General features: G+C 25.1%; 1 protein-coding gene across 2 annotated transcripts in view; it reads left to right on the forward strand.

The window, feature by feature from the left end:
- The window catches only part of LOC112687152 (proteoglycan Cow), a 38,612-nt gene extending 17,211 nt beyond the window's left edge, over positions 1-21,401 (forward strand). Inside the window, exons 2-10 of one of the 2 annotated variants that reach the window (XM_025559724.1) lie at positions 11,568-11,634; positions 13,370-13,655; positions 19,754-19,902; positions 19,989-20,212; positions 20,283-20,484; positions 20,540-20,702; positions 20,770-20,867; positions 21,025-21,162; positions 21,246-21,401. In XM_025559724.1, coding sequence (XP_025415509.1) covers positions 11,568-11,634; positions 13,370-13,655; positions 19,754-19,902; positions 19,989-20,212; positions 20,283-20,484; positions 20,540-20,702; positions 20,770-20,867; positions 21,025-21,162; positions 21,246-21,382 — 1,464 coding nt within the window. In that variant the 3' untranslated portion in view covers positions 21,383-21,401. Of the gene's footprint in view, positions 1-11,567; positions 11,635-13,369; positions 13,656-19,753; positions 19,903-19,988; positions 20,213-20,282; positions 20,485-20,539; positions 20,703-20,769; positions 20,868-21,024; positions 21,163-21,242 lie in introns of both variants that reach the window. The other variant, XM_025559722.1, reaches the window with a different exon arrangement.
- Positions 21,402-23,282: the final 1,881 nt, after the last annotated feature.

Genomic DNA, 23,282 nt, shown 5'->3' on the forward strand with positions numbered 1-23,282 from the left:
TATATTAATAATGCACACAGTATTACTCGTAAACGGCCAATGTATCGCTTACGACTGCATTCGCTGAGTTGTCGTTTTTCATTCTTCGTAAGTTTTATTCGCCCCGATTTTGAATTATTTTCTCGTTTCGAACCGTTTTGAAGTGTCTTATGATAAGAGGTATTATGTGCCTACGACTTGTTTATTAATGTAAATATTTGATGCATTGATAATACCTGAAGATATAGTGGCTTAAAATAGTTGTAAACATCTTGGTTTTTTGCCAGTAATCTTAAATTCAGCTCAACCAAACAAATAATTAATTCGACTCGTTGAGTTTGTATTTTCTAATCGTATTGGTTTTAATATTTAGGTGACCTTATTTTTAATGTTTTTGAATTATTTATTCACTTGTTTACGTTTAGAATTTATCATGATGTTTGCTTTAATACTAAATGATATAATCCTAAACCATTTCATAATTACTGAAATATATTTTATAGCAAATGGCGTGTAATTAATAAAATTAATGTAATTTATGCTAAGAATGTATTTATAAAATTTATGATTTTGAATTAAAATTTAATTGAAACACGGCAATGTAGTCAAGTTCATATTTAAAAGTATAAAATTTATCTAAATAATTAATAATATTCGTTTAAAACCTATTTCTGTGTTTTAATTTTGACCAATAATTTGAGGTGCCTATTAGTTTCATTATAAAAATACATTACCAATGAATTTAGCCCATAAATACGTTTCTACATTCTTAAAATGTATTAATATTTTTCGTAATGAATCAAATGTATTAATTTGTATGTGATTATTATAAAATAATATTTATTTCACAGATTAATTGATATTTTTATACAATATCACTATCATAATAGTATTCACAATTATATTTTAATAATTTATATGAATGCGTTAATTATTGAGGAATAATGGCTAATTTAATCAGCGTTTCCACAAATATTTATATGGTAAATTAGTGAGATAGTTTTGTTTGTATAATAAATACAAAATATGCGTCATGTTTTGAATGTGATGGTTTTATACGGATAGTAATTTTTGTTTACTTCCCGTTATGGATAATCTATGAAACTACGCTAGTTTATAAGTAGAAGTACACAATGTGGCAAACAAATGAACTAAACATTTTTTTTCGACAAGTGTAGCAAAGGGTATAATTTTTTAAACCTAAACATTTTTATTTCATAAAAGTGAAACGAATTACTATATTAGTCTTCATATTATATCTACATTATTATCTGAAATGATTATCATATAATGCATATTATTCATAACTGAAATATGACAACAATAATTAAAATGTTTTTGTTTTTAATATAAATATTAGTTAACGAAAAAAGACATGTTATTGAAAATTAAAATATTTTATATATGACCAGTTTTCTTTTAAATATATATTCATTTTTTTTCAGAGATTGCAATATTTGTATTTAATATTATTTATAATAATTATTAATTCACAGAAATCGTGGTATTTTATTATTTATTTAAATATATTTTAATCTTAATACATATAAATGTATATGAATAAAAGTGTAGGAAAATATAACAGTACATTTAGTTTAGTTAAATTCCCGGAAATTTTTTTACTTTTAATATTAGATTATCTTATGAACTACAAGTTTTCGTAAGTCTTAACTGTCTAGCGATTTTATATAGACATGTATAATACGCCATGTTAATCAAGTTTACTTAAGTTATGAGTCTAAACCGTTTAGCAATTTAATAAAGGCACATAATATTACTTACATAATAATAAATCTTTTTTAAATACTTTTATTCTATGTAGATGTATATATTATTCAAGTTATTTTATTATATTATGTGTCTTTATTATGATAATAATATATGGTTAATAAAATACATTAAATTGTATATGCTTAATATAAAATAAATAAATTAAAATATATTTAGTTTGTACTTAATTTTTTATATATGTTTACTGATGTGTTTGAAAGCCTTAAAATAGTTATTATATAATATAACGATACTTCATCTATTATAAATATTTTATTGTTTTTCATATTGAGCTCAGTCGTTCTACTTACTACTCACTGTTCAAATTAGCCTATGGAAAAAAGGGATGAGGAAAAATAAAATAAAGAAACTGTATACAACATAGTCTTGTTGACAAACTTGGTTCTTAAACGTGATACGCGTCCTAATATAAGTACAATGATCGGGTCATCGTCATATAATATACTATTCTCCAGGAGGAAGTTCGACACGTTAACCGTGGAAAAGAAACTTCTCAACGTAATAGATAGACATAAAAAAAAATCATGAGTACAAAAATCCCATGGGAAAAATCTAACATTAATTATTCCGTATTTATGATATTGTATAAGCCAGCTGCCAGTCTCAGAGATCTTACCTGTCATCCTTTTTGTTTGTACCACATCACATAAATATACGCATTGTTGCCACGTTCCTTCGCCATCATAAACCGTCTCCGTCTCTGTTGTCTCCTCGCCGTATGCTATATTTTATACTATACTATTATTAGGTAAGTTACATGTCGATCGAAGATTGGACGTACAAATAACAAATTCAGTTCTTATAGATTCTTTTAAAGAAATATATATTCAGTTAAATTAAATAAAAAAAAATTCTACTTCGTATTTTTTCCATCCTGATCTAATACAACCAAAATTAAACAGACAAATAATAAAACTATTATGCATTATATTATGTAAAAGCATCTGGTTTTTTATTTGTTTACATTATTTTATAAATTATATTTAGGATGTGTGACCATTCAAAACAAAAAAACATTTAAAAAGCTCTAATATCTTCAAATCTTCATGTACTTGTGTTAATATTATATTGTTTAATAACGTATTTAACCGATATTGATAGTTAAACATTTTATAAACTTGTTTTAGAAATCAAAGTAAATAAGTTATTTAACACATTAAACACTACAGTATATGACTGACTATACATTGAAAATTTAGAACTCGTTGACTGTTTGCTCCACACATTCTAAAAATTTCTCGTGTCATTCACATATACAATGAAATCAATTATTATGGGAAAATATACAATTTAATTATTTTTTGCGGAATTGGCACATTAAAATTATCCATTTAAAAGACTTATTTTTAAACTAGTTAAATTTATGAATTTTATAGGGTATCTATTCACAATTTAAAATCAGACTTTATTATTTTATATTCGATACTATTCAAATTTCAATAGATTAGAAATTAATATTAATTAATAGAAGATTTTTGTGTTGTATTATAACTTCAACTTTTTTTTATTATTATTGCATAAATAAAAATTAATATATCATGAATGTTTACTCTAAAATTCTGGTTCTACAAAAGATAATTTATCTAATAAATTCTTATTAATAAATTATAACTAACAATAAGGATCAATATCCGTGTAAAATATTATAATTTTTCACACTTGGTACTTTAATTAACTAATGGAAGAATATTTATTATACATTAAAGCTCTTACATTTTAGTATTATCAAATTAAATCATTTTTCTTTGCTTGAATTCAAAGTTTATATCTGTATATTATCAATGCGTATAATATAAATTTAATCCCATTTGAATTTTAATTAAATGATTTGTGATTTTTTGAAGATAGATTTCATAAAATGTATTCAATAATAAAAAAAAAGGATTATAAATTAAATTTTTGAATTTTGATTGTACTTTCCTTTATTATAAACGTTAATCACTGAAAATTCCTGAAATTGAGGGCATTGAGACAAAAAAAAAAAAAAAATACTATAAGTACCCATTTTGAATGTATTTTAATACGTATACAATAGACAATATGCTATCGATCATTTAGATGCACACTGAACTTATAACTCTGCATTGTGTCTTTACCTATACGGGCTCATCGGTCTAATCTCGCGGTTTAAATCTTAACCTATACAAACAAAGTTTATTGTTTAGTGCTTTTATTTATTATAATTTCTACTGTATACTGTACATTGTTGTGAAATTTTTAGTATCTAACGTTGGAGATCGTTTATTTTGCCTATCGAATGACCTATCTAAAACGATCGTTTCACTATAGCCAAGGCTTTTCCGTTTTGCATAAGAAAATTTATCGTTATTGCAAAGTACTTTATATCTCTGAGTTATATCTTAGTTTACTATGGAATAAATTCATTCAAGTAAATATTTGTTCACAATAATCAGATGTATGATATACGAGTACATAAATAACAAATTTAAATAAACAAATAAATAACCAATATAGTGTTTACTGCTGAAAAATATAAATTATTTAAATATCTATAATTTTCATAAACGATCAAGTTACATAAATCATCAATTTTAATATTAATTGATAGAAGTATATATATATATATATATATATACTTATATAAGTATATAAATGAATATAATTTATTTTGTAGCTCCTTCTTATTTTTCTATATTGTATCTTCTATTTTATACCTTGGTGGTTAGCTTATTGTTTTCAATCTAAAAGTGTCTGTTTTAATATTCACTATCATATTTGAAATTTCATTTTTTGGTTTTTACGTATGTATATAGGTGTTTAGTTTTGTAGCAGTGTATTAATATAATTTTTTTCGGAAAATATATGCTTACATTTTTATATTGTTTTTGTAGACATTCAACTTCCCTAGTAAAAGGTTTTTTTTTCCATCAGATACCATGAATTGAGTTTAACGTAAACAATTTTTTATCTCGGCTCTTTATACTAAAAAAAATGTAAAAAAGTGATTGAAGACTCTTTTCCAATTTTACTCACTAAACAACGAACTAAGATATCTACTTTCGTTTAATCATTTTTAGTATTGATTTTGAATGTAAAACTAACAAATCTGAAGTACATCATAGTCAAATATTTACAAAATCCTTGCTTTTCACTTTTCATCATAAATTATAAACTCAAATGCATGTATTAATTTCATTATCAAACATGAATTTTCATATTAAAAATTTAAATTCGAAACTACCCTGAAATTTTCTTCAATTGCATATGTTCGGTGGTTATTGAAATTTCAGATTCAAGTGTATTATAGAAATGCAGATTAGATACAAAAGTCCAAATTTATATGCTACAAGTAATACGTATCTAACATATTGCATTTCAACGCAAAAGTGAAATTATAAATACAAATAGCATTTATAATTGTCATAGTAATAAATAATAATTGTACACTAAGATAATCTTATTTGGAAACCAATTATTTTTCTGATTTTGATTTAAATTATTAATTTCCGTACGAATAAATTTAAAAAATAAATCCACTCTTTTATGTTCATAGTATAAATTAGTGTTACGATTAGATGTGTTAATTTTGTTGCGAACAAGATTGAGTTCACTGTAAGCTTATAAAAAGGCGTTCGATTTATCTTCGAATTCGAACAACTTTGTATCTACTGTTAATCTGATGTTTACATTCCTTTTTAATAAAACATCTATATTTACGGTCGTTGAATCGATTCGAGAAAATTACCGTTAAGTAGAGATGACCGGTAACCCTACAGAAGTATTTTCCCCTTAATAGTACCAAACGGAACAAAAAAAATAATACTGTTACATGGAGTATGTATATGCATAATATTAATGGAAATTTCACTTCATTAGGCCAATATATATACTATAATTTATAAATAAACTAAGAATACATTTTGTCTAATATGTACAGAAGGTTAGCGCAAGGACAATTGTAAGAGGAGAAATTCAAAAAATAAGAATGATCGAATGTAACGTGTTTCATTTGAAATGTTGAAAATAATGAGGAAAAATTAAATTTTTATTTTTTAAGTGTATGAACATAAATTCGCTAATTTTTTTTAAACGTACATATGTTTGTACGATCGACTCATGGAACCATTGAAATCTATGGTTAAAATGTCCACTAATAATATAACTGATAAGGTTATGTACAGATTTACAGATTGATTTTTAAACGAAAAAGATATGTTCTTAGCTGAGATTTTGTTGGTTTTTTTTATGACCTAAATTTTGTTACACATTTGTACAAATATACGATTTGGATTTGGACCAATAGTACCTAATGGAGTTAGCAGAGGAAGAAAAAAATCAATGAATTAACTTTACAAAGTGCTTTTGATAAAATTTAATTTAATTATATTATTATCAGTTTAATGTATCGGTAGAATGGGCTTTCAAGTGCATCAGTGTAGTACATGTATAATACGCTTCTTGATTTCAACAGGGTATTATAGTTGTTCGAATAATTATAAACTCATTATAACGTATTTAATCGAATAGTTAACTAGTATTTATAATTAAGCTATGCTATCTATTAACATGTTTTAAGTTGATCAAACATGTAATTTTATATGAACCTATGTCAGTAATATATTGTTATTAATTTTATACATTTTACATAGTTCATGAATATCTTTATATTATACTTATCAATATTAAACGATAAATTATAAATTTGTCAATATATCGATAATTTATAATATTAAATATAATATCAATAAATGGTTTAACGACTAAATAATATTATATGTATTATACTTTGAATAGTTTATTGTTGGAACACAATTATTTTCATGCTTACCATTAAACCTAACTTGTTAAAGACGATATTTATACTTCCCAGTCATTTCCGTGTTACGATAGAGATAGTTTTTATGTTTTTCTGGTTAAAGTATCAAATAATATCATATTGAACGTAATATTGTTACGATATGATTGTTAAACGTTTGAAATACTCAAAGCCTGTGTACGATGTGACTTTACACAAAGGTAAAAATTCAAAACGCTGCACATTCTGAATGTTATATTTAAACTTTGGTTTTAAAATGACATGTATGCGTGCAATACGGTTTTTATACGTTCAGCATATCTCAAAGTTTATGAATATAATGTGTATACAATATTGTTTTCGGAGGTATCGCGCGGCTGCTCGTGGCCCATTCAATTATGCAAATTCGATTTATTTCGGAGTGCTCGCGATGTGTGCTCAGTAGGGCCGGGAAGGTTAAACCGATCGTTAAGGAGTCTGAAACGAATTCGGTCGATTGCGATCAGTCGACGACCGGTCTCTAACCGACTCAATCGCACAGATTCCGTTTGATATGTGACGTGTGCCTGCTCACCGTGCGTGTGAGAAAATTTAATTTTTCCATCGGTCGTGTCGTCATCCATAATGGATGTCGATAATGTTGATTTCCGCGTACAGGCACGTCAAACCCTTCGAAGAGGGGTTGTTAAGAGAGGGGTTAAACGTGGTGCTCGAAGGCCAATCGAACGCCAATCGAACGTGGTAAATTTGCGTGCATGCAAGTATGTGTGTGCTAGGCGCTATGCGAAACGGTATCAGTGGCGTTGCATCGGTACGGTATCGCGTGGGCGGTGGTGACGAGCGCGGTATCGCGGAAGAGCAACGGCGGCCAAGTCGTATAAAAATCAATACACCGCCAACATGGATTGCCGCCGCCGCCGATGGTAGTGGCGGTTCGGGACACCACCGCTAGCACCTCGGCCGCTCTTCCACTTCTCCTTCCGTATACCCCTTCTGTACACACACACACACACACACACACACACACACACACACACACACACACACACACACACACACATACACACGTGCGCGCGCGCGTTCTCACCCGTTTACACGCAATTACACACACGCGCAGCGCCCATACACATATTTCGAATCATCACCCATTCTTCGCTTTTACTTTTGCACGATTTACCCCTCGGCCAGTGCAACAACAAATTACGTTTTTTTTCACGCCGATAATATAATTATAAATTCTCGTACACGTATAATGTACGTATTGTACGCCTCATTATAGGTACGGCCGTCGAGTGTCGCGTTATTGTGATGTGGCACGCGAGAATAATAAAAAAAAATTCCTCGTAAACTCTCGGACGATGATTTAATAATTTATAAAATATTACAACGACAGTAAAAAATAAAAAAAGTAAAAAGCTAACCTTCCTCTTCCTACAAGTAGCGTATGTGTTTAAGTTTATACGTGAAATTAAACGTCACATTCGATATGTGTTGTCTTCAATACCCGTTCGCTTGCAAGTATTTCTGTGTGTGTACTTGCGAACGAACGTGAGCGTTTGTAATGTATGCAAATGTAACCCTCCCCTGCACGCATGATCAACACTGCGAAAAATTATCGTGATACTTAAACCGAAGCTTTCGTCCATGATTTGGAACACTATGTTAGACACTGTTAAGCTTGATAGAAATTATCGACTATATTATATAACGTGAACAGTGCAAATTTGCCGTTTTCGTAGCGTGTCATGTCTGGATAAGAGCTACTATATTACAGTTAAATTATTTTCTTGCGTACGATTAGAATTCATGTGCTTGATGGATTACACATACTTACAACTTTACACTGATGTATGTGATCGTACCTTGAAACTTTCACGTCTTTGCTTCAATTTGAATATTAAATCGTATAAGTAATAGAGTAACAATATGCGAACAATTTTTAGTTTCTAGCTTATCGGTTAGTCATTATTTCATTGAAAAAGTAAATTCAAGTAATTTTCACAAACTCATATTACTACTTTAATTACTACCTTGATTCATAATATGATGCTTAATTTGTACTTTTATGTACAACTGTTAATCAAAGTACAAAAGTAAGAAAAATAACATGTATATCATTATTATAATTAAAAAATATCGGTCATTTAAATATGACCGTAGAGTTGGTTTAAAATCAATCACGTGTGTTAGAAAACAAAATTCCGGCTACGTATGAGTTGATTTTCAGGTACTTGTTCACCTGTATCGATACCGATGAATTGATTCCGTGAATTAAAAATTATGTACGAGTTGATTCCCTTAGTTATTATATAGTTGCATATCAGTAACGAAAAAAAACCGGTGTTGTATCGAATTTCATCGTTTATGAGTTTATGAAAATTAATTTTAAACAGCAGTTTTTGCAGTCGAAAATTCTCGAATTGTATACGCGATCTCCAGTACTACTACAGTCGTTGTAAGTTCATCATAATTTCGTGGTGTCAATTTCTGAATAAATATGGAGTTTATATTAAGCGAAAAGTCTAAATCATTAATATTGATAGATAGGTAAAAGTATTGTTTTCGTAAAATGCTATCGAATGATATCCAACGTTGGATTTGTGGTAAGGGTAGCTTTAAGTGTTATTTAAAACTCAATTCTAATAATAAAATTCTAAAAAACAACACGAATCATTACCATGACAAAATTGAAGGAAGTACTATTAAAGGGTAAATTTTGATTAATTGTTTAAAGAGGAAAGCTGTAGAAGATATTTTTACAAAACATTATTTCGAAATTAATTTGCAAAGAGTTGAAAAATGAAGATTTAAATACTATAACAAATAATGACTTAACTCTTATGTGACATAATATACATCGAGCCTTCTTCTATTCAATCTCCTCGTGGTGTCTTCTGCAGGGTACGCTAATAGGCCGAAATTGTTCATATTTGCGGTGCAACACGATTGCGCAAAAAATTTGCAACACGATTGCGCCCCGATCCCTTTTTACCTGATAAAATCACAACACCATTGCGCACCGAATTATATGTATGTATACTATGTATAATAATTTATGTACAACATAAAATAATGTATACAATACATACTTTCTATAATGTGCATATACATATTTGGGAATTAATTCATACCTGTCTTAAATTAACTCGAGAATCAATTAATACATAAATAAATTCTCAGGAATAAATTCACCAACACTGAGGATTTCCTCTTCATCAGCTATTTTATTTATTATATTCCTGAATTTTCGTTAGTGTGCTAATATAATGCAGGATTTATAATATACGCGTATAAAATGTATAAAATGACTAAAACGTATAATATATTTTGGTTTTGAAACACTTTTAAAAAATTCAAAATACTTAATTTTTCGGATATTAAGTAAGGTTTTTAATTTTTATGCTTACCTAATAAAAATATATTAGGTAGTAAAAAATAATGTATGTTGTAGATTATAAAAAAATATTATTGCCTGTAATTGTATTTACCCATAATATACTCATACTCTAAGATATAATTTAAATATCGCAAAAATTATTAAAAGTGTTATAAATATCACAAGTACAATGAATGTACTAAAAATTATACATCCGCTAAAATATAATGATAATTATCAATTTATTATTATTAATATTATTATTTAATTATTAGATTAATAACATCACAATAAAATTTATATTTCCTCTTTTTTATTGTTAGTTTAAATAATAAATATATTTTTGCTTATAAGGTATTTTATTTTTGTACAGTATAAAACTTATATAATTAGGTGTTATTCTATACTTTTCTTACGTTTTATACTTATGTATAATAAGTGTTTTATTTTATATATTTTTATACGTTTCAACCCGGATAATTGTATACGTTAATATGATTTCATCTTAATAATTGTATTATATCTAACGTAATATTAAAAATATACATATTTAAATGACAATAATAATTTCAGTTTAAATTAGTTTCTTATCGATAGATGGATTAGTTTTAAAATTATGGCCGTGTTGGCATAGATTATAAAAACATAGATTACGTGTTGAATAGAAAGTACAATCATTGTAAATTTTTATCTATTCTTTATAAATCATGTGACACTATCCTAATATTCTAAGCTATAATGTGAGTGTATGAAATAGTGTCTTTGATATCAATGTTATTTCTTATATATTATTAATTATTGTTTCCTATGAATATTTTTACTTATTTTGGTTAATTTTTATACATTAGAACGTTGAAAAATTGTATTCTTCGTAGATTGTTCTTTAACCTTAAATAAATATATTTTTAAATTTAATCGAATATAATTACAATAGTTAACAATTTATGATAATCCTTAAATATGGGTGCAGATAAACGGTTATAATTATCAATATACTACTGTATTCTAGTTATATATTTGTACCAATTGATACTTTATTTGATTCTATCATAACGGTAACATTTTTAATCTAAAACGGTAATTAGAGTTAAATTTATAATAAATATCTGTTATTAACTTTTAACTGTATTATAATATTGATATCATATATAGTTATTTTAGTTAATTTTCATTATGAAAATAAAAAAAATAAGCATTCTTGAATTCAATATTTATACTTCATTTGTAAAGATAACGAAATAAACATAATATTATATATGATACATAACTGAAATTTATCAAAATAATGTAAGCCAGGTAAAATAATAAAAAATGTAAATAAAAAATCTACCTTAGAATCTTTTTGGTATTAAAAAAATACTTCTTGAATCCTTGGCTGATAGGATCATATTTAAAAAAAAAAAAATGCTTTTTTGAGGATATTCAGTCGTATAAATAAAAAATGAAAGGCAGTGAGATAAAAAGAATATTTATTGTAAAATATAATTGAAAGAATACTTGTTAAATAAAAAGTCTGTGGATTACACATTTTTTTTTAAATGTTGAAATCTTAATTATAATGATCTATTAGAATTTTGAATTACTATAATACAAATAAGACACTATTATTATTATTACTATTATTTACATAATCTAATCATTTTTAATACTATATTTATTTTTCAGGAAAACTCAAAGCCAAATGATATTGGAAAGTTTGGAGAGAAAAAGAGATGGATTCATGATCCAAATAGTAAGTAATAATCTTAATTATTATCTTAAATTTACAATTATTATATTTACTCAGTTATTGAATATATAGTCCTGCATATGACAATAAACGTCATCAAACATTTTTGGATTTACATTTGAATAGTATTGTGATAGCCGACGAGAGAAGTATTACATTTGTTTCAGAAATAATATATTTAGTGTAATAAAAGATCTTGCGATTGTACGCATAAATTAAGTTTATGCATTCTCCTTGCGCTAAAGAATTAAAACTGGTAGAGCATTTCATAAAATTGAAATCGTTGTACGTCTTCATAACTTAAAAGTCTTCTCGGTATCGAATTTGTGTGTATGTCATTAAGGGTGTGGTGATTTATCGGTACATATTTCATACTTTTTTTTTGAAGTATTATTTTTATAAAAATGGGCGCGGTTCTAATATGTCTTCCATATTTGACAGGTTAAGGAGGTTAGTGTAGGTACCGAAAATATTTGTACCATCAGTTTGTCAGGTATCGACCAAGTTCGTGTTTGTTTTAAGGGAACTCGACTATACGAAGTGGTGCAGACAATACTTCGGAAATATCAAAATACATATGTTGTTCCCATTTCGTTATAGAAATGTAAATTTCCGTGCAATTTACTGAAACTAATTTACATAGAAATTATACCCAATTTCATTTATTTTTTCCTAAAATATTTTTACTTTTGTGAAAATATATGATAAATTAAGAATTAAAAAATTGTAGCATTATAAATGTTCTATCTCTAATCTCTTTATTTAAACGTACATTATTATGATTTATTTAGTGTTCATAATTTTGAAATAGGAAAAATATTTACTAGAGAATTATTTCGCAACTATAATTAATTTTATGAAACTTTATTTATGTTTATTAACTATTTTAGTTTGTTTAATAAAATTATAACGACTTCAATGAATTCCTAGTTCCTTCAATAAGTAGAACCTTGCAATACAATTATAGTATTTATTTTATTAATTATACATAAGACATTTGTTATTGTTATTATAGGTTGTAATTTACTACCAATTACATTTACTATATCTTTAAACATATAGAAATATATGTTATTAATGTTACTATGAAAGTTAATTTTTATTTCCAACTTTGGTATTAAATAATAGTGAAATTTATTAAAAAAAAAGAAAGAAAATATTATTTTATATTCTTTTCATAATAGCATTCCGTATATGAGTATACTCTTAAATAATAATTTAATATTACGTTTATAATGTTTGTATTATTGAATATTATGTTTTGGAAACAAACAATTTTTTTGAATTAATGCGCTTTAAATATTTTAATTTTATAATCCATATAGTACTTTGTAAAGAATTTATACTAATTAAAATAAGCAACATTTTAAGAACATTTATCATATTAATTTAAAAAATGTTATGTCCAATCGTTAAAAATAAATCTACTTGTTCACTTCTTTATAGTTTGTACAGAATTTATTTACTACCATATTATGCCTGAAGTTTATTGCGCATTGGCTCGAATCCAGCAGATTTAAATTGACAAAATGTCATTGAGCGAGAAAGCTTATACCAATTGCAAGGATAGTAGGTTCTTTGGTTTTTAAAAAATGTCTTAAAAGGTCATCATTTTTTATTTAATTTGACAAAAAATGATTAAAATTCATAACGGTCTGTCTGCTTAAAGAAAAAATGTACATATTTTAATTAAATTTCTAATAGAAATTTGTCCTTCAACATTTTTTTTTGATTCCAGGTGACCTTTGCACACCTCTACGGTGCAAGAAAAAAGAGTTGTGTCTACTAGAAGATGCGTACACAGCAGTATGTGTGAGTAAAAAAGAAATTCATAAGAACGGTGATGTTATCATTAGCCGAGAGAAATTTATTGCGGAGGAAGCAGCTCGAAAGAAGGCTCTCGAAGAAGCCCTAGCCGAAGATGAAAATGATGAAGACGATGATGATGACATCGAAGAAGATGACGAAGATGATGATGATATATTCTATGACAGCGGAATTAGCAGTTCATTGTCAACAAACAAGTAAATTTATTTATTTAATACCTGATTCAATAAATAACAGTATCACGGTAGAACTAATTTTTTATATATAATTACATCTGATAAGACAATAGCATCAGAATAAGTTTTTTATTTTTAATTCTTAAATATAATATTTTCTTCGAAGAATGTTGGTTAATTTAAAAAACGATTTTGGCTCTTAAACTAATGTCTGCATAATACATATACCATCTCAAGTTGATAATAATTAAATTAATTATCATTATTGTTCCAAATTTATGAGTTCAAAAAATAATTTTTTATTAACTTAAAATTATACATTTTATGTTTAGCTTATACTAATAAATGTTTTTTTAAATAAAAATAATATCAAATATCCTACAATACTCCAAAATTCGGTTATAATGTTGTGAAAAAAATGCATATGTTAAATCAAAATATATTTCATTACAGTTTAAAAACACTAGATAAAATTGGAGAGAAAAGTATATTTTCAATTTTTTTTAAAAAATAAATTTTAATTTCTCTAAAAAATAAAAAAAAATTATATAATTGAAATGTATTAATAGTAGAGTTAAGATTTGGAACCAAACAAATATTTATTTTAAAATATGGTAATATTATAACGATATTACATAATTAATTAATTAATACTATACGTATTATCATTGATTTTAGAATGTATTTTAGTATGTTCTAAAATAAATGGTATTATATATTTATATATTTGTTTTCTTATTAAAGTGAGATTAATAATATTTAATATTCGAGTAAAAACTTACGCTACCACACAAATGTTTTAATGTACAAATTAGTGTACTTAGGAATTTAAATTGAATATACCAGAGATAAGATAAAATATTTTACTTACAAGCATTATTGTCACGCAATTCATTCCTCACTAATATGACCATGTATAATATAATCATGTAATGTATTTAATTATATAATATTTTAATATGTTAATGTACCTGAATATTATATTAATCATTTTTCCCTTAATATTAAGTAATAAAAAAAATTATATTTCTACTGATGGCTTCATATTTAAAATAATTAAATAAAATATAAAAATTATTCATGTATAAATTATTTTGTGGAAAAGTGATCTAAACAAATTCTTTTGTTTAATTAAGAAAAAAAAGGGAAAAGTTATGTTTCATAGAGTTGTTATTCTGTAATATTTTTTTCTTTAATATTATTTTCATTGCTATTTATTTTTATCAATATATTGAAGAAACTTTTTGATTTAAAATTAATATCATACTTTTCGATTAGTATCAAAATTAAGTTGTTTCTAAATTGTTGTAGCTTTGTATGAGAAATTGTAATCAATTAAAAGCATATAGTTTTACAGATAAATAAAAAGAATTAAGAAAAATAACCAAAAAAAATACCAAATTTCTGTATTTTATCTTCTATTTTTAAAATTTTGTATTACTATTTAAATTTATATGAATTTTAAATAATTCAAAATGCAATTCTGAACATTGGCCATCGTTATAAGTATAAACAATGAATTGATCTAACATGATTGTTACTCAAAATGTGACACAAAATATATATATATATATATTCAATTAATAATGTAATTGTCGACCACTAAGTGTTTCTTTTTGTAAAATTACTAATTTTCTTGGCTCAAAAATTTAATCAAAGTTAATCTTGAGCCAAAAAATCTTATACTATAATTTCATAACATTTAACATAGCTTTGTCGAATTCCTTAAAAACATTTTCAAAGATTAAAATTCGACTTACCTGATAATTTTCATGAAAATTGACGTATATCTGTATATATGTTTTTCTAATATTAGAACAAAATTCCATTTCAAAAATCTCATTATGTTATGAATTGAGCATCAATTATTTTGCGAGAAACTACATTTTTTTTCGGCTAGAATATTTAATTTTTTTCCACTGAGCTTTTAATGTATACATATATATATATACATTTATTTTAATAAAATAAGTAATTGTGTTTCACGGTCTGGAAATTCCATATAAGTGAAATATATGGCGTGAATTTTACTTAGTATCAAAAATTTCAAAAGATTTGACTTTAATTATTTTTTCGAGTAGATATGTTGTGTAAAGATCTAACTAGACTTTCACTGAAAACCGTTTTTAAATTTTCATGGTTTTAATAACTTTCAAAATGATATAGATAAAAATATATAGCTTATATAATAAAATACCGGCCATTTCGAACTTTTTCTTCATCTACTAGAATTCAAAAAGTCGAAATATGAATTTTCTAAAATACTTGATTTGCTCTAAATATTATCTACAAATTGTTAGTTAAGATCTTTTAGTATACATCAATTTGTAATCACTTTACAATTAATGAATGTGTTAATATGAGAAAATTAAAAATAGAAAATAAAAATCAATGTAAAATTGGAAATTTAATAATTTTCTTGATAAATCATATCTATTTTATATTAAATTACGTAAATTGCACATGATGTTATTATTAATTTTTATGAGGTATAAAACTGACTATAAAAATATCATATTATACTTTTCAATAAAATTTGACTGTGGATATATCCAACAACTTTCTGTACATCAACAATAGTTGATATAAAACTTGTTTCCAGCTAACACGCTCTGACGTACTTATTTACAAATATAGAACATGAAATATTTAATTAGAGTATATTTTTTTCTAAATATGATAGAAGCACATGTTATTATGATATTGAGCATCGTTGTTCGATATCATTCGGAAATCTGGGGTTTATTGTATTTTTGTGTGAAGATTTCATAAGAACATTTATGAACAATCAATTTTAAATTCTTTAACTTTTAAATTAGTTGAAATTCTATTTTAAATTAATTTTTATTTTGCAATTATAAATATGTTCTAATTAAAATATTACTCTACCACAATACTCTTATTTAATTTAAACGATTAATATCAAAAATAAATATTTTTTTCGTTTCTTATAATCAATATTCATGCATAATAATTTTTACTGGCTGTTTAGTTTGCTTTTTTACTACTCGTATTTTGTTTAAAATTATTTTGATTACATTTATTCACCCAAAATCCTATTTGTTTTAAAAAAATACCTGTACAAATAGAGGAGAAAAAATATTTTTAACGTTTCTTAAAAATAAACCATAAAGGTATCTCGATTGTATGTCTTAAAAATATGTATATAATTTAATGTTAACATAAATAGTCAAATAGCAGGCATATTTATACGAATAACCATATATAGGAACTTGCATATAATGTTCACCTCACAAAATGTATTCTAGTGAAAACTTGTGGGGTAATCATTTTACATTGGATTCATCCTACTTTGAATAATTTCATAAATTTCTCGTGTAAACATTACATGAATATATGAACCATATGTACATTATGACAGTATTTTTTCCGAATAAAATATTTTCCCTGTGTAAATAATCTAAAAATATTTCATTTTTTTTTTCTTGTCTTTTCTAAGCCTTATAATATTACGTTTCAAATAAATCAAATGATTGATAACCCACGGTCCATACAAATATTATTCCTTCGTTATTCGTTATCATCGTTATAAATTTAACACTAAATATGAAAAAAACTCATGTTTATTTTAATTTTTACAAACTATGTATTAATACGTTAAAACAATACAATTACGTATAAAATTACGAACTCATATTAAGTGTATATTTCTTTACTGGTATTTAATTATTCCCGAAATGTATTAATAAAAAGTTATCAACCCTTCCAACAATGAAATTCAAACTATTTTGTTTGTAAAATATTTTTAACTTTTTAATAATAGCTTAACGTTTTTGACAAAGATATTTTAATAACATTTGTTTTTGTAATTTTAAACAGTGATATTCGCATTTTTATAATAAAGTTTTTTTGAACAAACCGTTTAAAAAAAAATATAATGTATTATATTAAAAATGACAATTGTTACACAACCCGGTACACAGTTGGTTTATAATTCGTTCGCACCAGTTTTTTATAACATACTTGGAATGATGTAAAATACATTCAGAATAATAATGTAGTGGTATTTAATCTGTCTTGAGCTATTATTGGGTGTAGCCTAAAGATTTGATGTTCGGATGATTTACCTTAGTTCTATTATATTTTTTTAGATATTTTATTTTTATTACGGAGAAAATATTTTTTATTTTAGGATATGTTTCATACGAGTTTGATTCATATATATGGGGCTTATATTTTTCTTTAGTTTCACAAAGAATTTTAAATATGAACTCAGTTTAAAAAATCGTATAAAAGTTTGAAACAATTTTTACATCATGAATAATAATAATATTATACATTTTGAACGTTTCGACAAAAATTAAAAGTTCAACAATTTAGTATTAATGTTTTTATAATGAAATTAAAAATATATTAATATTATTGCAATGAGGTACATAATTGTTTGACAGTAAATAGTACAGGAATATATTTCTACGTTTAAGAAAAATCATTGTAAAAAAATGCATTATATAAGATTAAAATGTTGTATATTTCAGAATTGCGGGTGATTAAAAAATGAATATACTTAAAAAATTATATTTTATGATCCAAGAAAATAAATGTTGGGACTTTATTGTAACCATAAAGTATAAATGAAAGAATAAATATGTATAATGTAATAAAAAGTGATTTATAATTGTGAATATCAATATGCAATTTAGGAAATTTAAATTAGTGTTTTTAAATTCATACGTATTCATATTTATTTTAAACCGTTTTTTTCATTTTTTAATGTAAAAATCATTAATCATAAAATTAATTTGTATTTTATGCATTAATGATTTTTTTTTTTTTTTAATTCTTATTCTGCTTTTTCTTTGTCTTCCCTTCCAATTTTATGGGGTATTCCGTTTTCACACGAGCTGATCTCTTATGTATAAGATACCTTATTCTTATGTCAACCTCAATTTCATTAAGTTTTAATATTTTTCTATGCTTAATTTTTTTTTTTTATTTATTTATGATAATGTTATGATATGATATGTTAAATTGTTTTATAAATAATTAACAGTATACATTGACGAATATATTATATATGCATCATATTTATTAACTGTTTAAAAACTTTAATAAAAAAAAGAGAAAATAATAATAATAATAATATAAGTTCAGTACTGAATATAATGAACTGTCTTCAGAGCTGGCGTTGCGAGGGGGGCTACTACCTCACCTATGAATGACCTATTTATATAATTAGCAATCATCAACAAATGAAGTAATAATAGCATTGTAAGATTTTGTTTAAGAAAGTAGTTGACAAATTTGTTTATTTATAAAAAAAACCCCTCCCAATCATTATTTGCTACTGCTAACTGTCTTTAATGTATTTACGACCTTACGGGCATCAATTTATATTTATTATTGATAAAAACCCCAAATTGTCACAATACATAACGCAAATAGTTCTTCCTAGGACAATTTAATTAAAGTTTAATCATCTCAATAACTATAACATTTTTAATGAAGTAGTAAACGGCTGATATAATTTTTATAGATTTAAAAAAATTTTAATTGCTCTTTACTTAATCCTTTTTAAAACTTTTATTACGTTTGTCAATTTAAATGTTCAATGACATTAAATTCAATTTACTTGAATTATTAAATTAAATTGACAATTATGTTATGTGTTATGGACTGATTTTATGTAATTTAAAATATCATAAAATTGTATTATTTAAGAAAATTATTCGTTTTATATCTGTGTATTTTTTATCAAAATATTAATTTTTTTGGGACAGTGTCATATCTACTACTTTTTTATAATTTTAATGTCGATTTTTTTTCGCGTACTTCAGATTTTATTAGAAAATAAAATATTGTTAAAAAACAACTGTTTTTAAATAATTTGTAAAAAACAAAATAGGTAATTGCATATTAAACGTTCTAGTAAATTTGTATTTGTTTTATTACTTCGTTGATAGAATATTAATTAAATTATGTATTTTCAGTTTAATGTATTTAATACCATATTTGAATTAGGATATACTTAGTAAAAATACTTGATATTATCAGTAGTGATCACTTATATACAATGTGGTTTAACTTTTACTTTAAAATTGTAAATAATACCAACTTACTTTTAAGGTATTTGTTATTAATTCAATATGAACTTACAGTAGATGCAATCCGTGCCCTGTTATGAAACCTACCTTCCTGTGTGGTTCTGACAATCGTACGTACAGTTCATTGTGCCGTCTAGATTATCATAATTGTCTTCATACAACTAACATAAAAGTGAATTGCAAAGGATTTTGTCCGTGCAAAGGTATGTTGTCTAACTATAATCACAACGTTATTCACGATACGTTTTTTTTTAATGTTATTATTTAAAGCCAATATTGTATTTTACAGAACAAGAAGATGTCGAACGTAAGAAACAAAAACAAGCAGAACGTATGACAAACTTCATGAACAAATATAAAGCAACATTGGAAAACGAAAAATTGAAACAGAGCACTATAGCTCCAGTATCCAAGTATGAAGAAAAGTATATTTTTGCTCCTGAAGACTTCAAGTATGAGAACAAACACTACAAATACATCAAATATATAAAAAATAACAATCAGATATTCAAGGTTTGTACACGAAATATTTTTATAAAATGAATGTCTTATACTTATTTGTAAGTATTTATTTTACCAATAGAATTCTATTATCGAACCGGTAAAAGACAAACGACATGAAAAAATGGATAATGAAGTAATCGCAACCAATCAAATATCTCATCCTTCTTGGAACAAAGAATGTCCCCCATCTGCATTGCAATCTATGGGTGACCGTCTGTTAGACTGGTTTTCAGTAATCATGGCTGATGCTAAACGTAGACGTACAAAGAATAAGGGAAAAGGTATTTCACTCTTAATTTATTACATTCTATTTAACTAATTTCAAATATTGTGTAGCTGTAAAATTCATCAACGGTTGCAAATGGGAAGTTCGTTGGATGTACCAACATCTAGATTTAGATTCCGACGGTAAATTGTCATTACAAGAACTTTACGACTTAGAACATGATAAAAATGAAATGTGCATTAAACCTTTCTTGGACACATGTGATACTGATGGGTATACATTAACATTTGATGAATATTCATAAACAGTTTAAATTAATTTAAATTTTTTTTTATTTTAGTGACATTTTTGTGAATCCTTATGAATGGTGTCGATGCTTTGATAAAACTGATCGTCCATGTACAGCTATTAAGCGAAGAATATCACCTAATGCTCTTGGTACATAAATTATGATATTAAACATAATCTTTCAAAAGTACTCTAATATCCATAATAAATCATTTATATGATTATTTTGGGTATTTATATTATAAGTTTATACTTATAATTTATACGTATAAAAAATAAAATAAATATGATACTTGTTTATTTCTAGGTGTGTATATCCCTGCCTGTGATGCTGAAGGATATTATGAGCATACTCAGTGTCATTCTTCAGTTGGTATGTGTTGGTGTGTTGACAAACACGGTGTTGAAGTACCTAACTCACGTGTTAGAGGAAAACCAAATTGCTGTAAGTGTTATCAATTGAACCCATGTAAAAAATGAACGGGTCAAACATAATCTTATTAATAATTCACCATATTACCATAGCAGCCTTATGGTACGGAAAGGAAGACAACCAAAAAGATAAATCTTTGGACAATGGTATTTTAGACAGTGATACAGACATGGATGATGAAGATGGAGACTCAGAAGTAGAAGGCAGTGCAGATCAGTCATTAGAATTTTAAATAACACTACATCACTCTGGTAATTTAATATTTTAAAATGTTTGATATTTATAAAAAACAATATTTCTTTTGTTGTACCATTAAAACTTTTAAAAATAATATTTTTAAATTATTCTTTAATATTTTAAATATAGTATAATAGTTATAGTCCTGTATATATTTTCATAAAAAAAATACAAGAAGATTATCAAATTTGTATTAATTCAAATGTAATAAATAATTATCTAAAGATTTGGTTATAATATTTTTAAAATAATGTTTTGACTTAAATTTAATTTAATTGTACTAACAATAGTTATACAATTTAATAAGAAAAAAAAATTATATCAATACTTTATTTATATATTGTTGCCGTTATTTAACCGGGTGTCATTCTAATAGTTTATCAAAACTGTTAGACATTTTATTTGCAATTTTTAACTGAAGCAGTCTAAAAGCTTAAGCAACTACCTAGCTCCAAACCATTTAAATACTTATTACCATCTACCATACCCATGTACATTTAAATTTGTATGCATTTATACTATTTGCATATTTGATTTGGGTACATTGAGTTATTACATATCTCATATGCTTATTTATATACTTATTTCATACATATTAATATTAAAATATCTATTTATAAAATAAACTTTAATACAATGTTTTTTGTTTATTTCAGAACAACTACCAAACAGTTAAAATAAATAATACTTTCAGTAAGAGAAAAATGAACAAATTTTGCCCAAGTTCTCTACTACAGAACCCCTAATTATAGCGCAATTTTTAGAAACATTGCTTTTTTTTTATTTATTTTTTTTTAACAACATTTATTTGTATTAGACATTAGGTTTTATGCTGTGTATGTGTTCTAAAATTAACAATAACATTTTTTTCTCAATAGGATTAACAATGTTTGTACTCAAAAATATTTTGCATATTATATATATTCATTATTATTATCTAACTACCCTAGTAAACGTGCATTTGTGTGTGTACTCCCAACTCATTTTATTTATGTATTGTATTGATAGAAAAAAAATTATAAGATAAATGAAAAACTATTAAATTTTATTCCTCCTCCCTTCTCTCCTTGTGCCATTTGTTTTCAACCTATTCCTCTAACATATGTTATGTACTTACTCAAAGTAGGTCATTATATTAATTTTATATTCGTTTTTTTTATACATTATATTTATGTTTTCATGTATGATTTATAAGTTATATAGTATTGTACTTAAATCTTACATTTTTGTATGTTTTGTAAACATACATATTTTGTATGTTCAGCATATGAAAATCATTCCTGTAATTAAATATGATCATAATTAATTGTATGTTAGGTATAATCTTTTTTTTTTTTTTGTAGATAAAATAATATTATTTATTAGCTATGGACAAGCAATAGTTAACATGGAGAATACAATATATTCCATTGTTTCTCTTGTTGAAAAACTCTATGCTATTAATTAGTTAAAACAAATTTTTAAATCGTATTCGTCCAATTATTCATAGTCTATTTGTGAAAATTATCAATTTAGTTAACTCTTAACTTATTATTGTTATTATTATTTTGTCCATTTATAATTATTAAGGTTATCTATTTTAATTAACTACAAAATATTGTACGACTTCACATTCGCAGATTTGCCGTCCATAATTTTTATTTGTATTATTATTATTTTTTTTTTTATTATTATTATTATTATAATTTTTTTTTTTTTGTTACCAATAATATATATTCCAGAATTTTTAACTTATAAATTATTACTATTGTCTGATTAACACAAAAAATGTACTTAACATAATATTTCATTGAAAATTAAAAGGAAAATATTTATACCAAATTTATTAATCATAATGATCTTAAATCTTTTTTGTTCTCAAAAGTATAAATAGGCCCATTTCTGCCATTATAGAT

Source organism: Sipha flava, unplaced genomic scaffold (genome assembly GCF_003268045.1).
Source record: "Sipha flava isolate LNK unplaced genomic scaffold, YSA_version1 333_pilon_pilon, whole genome shotgun sequence".
In the NCBI taxonomy this organism is placed as follows: Eukaryota; Metazoa; Arthropoda; class Insecta; order Hemiptera; family Aphididae; genus Sipha; species Sipha flava.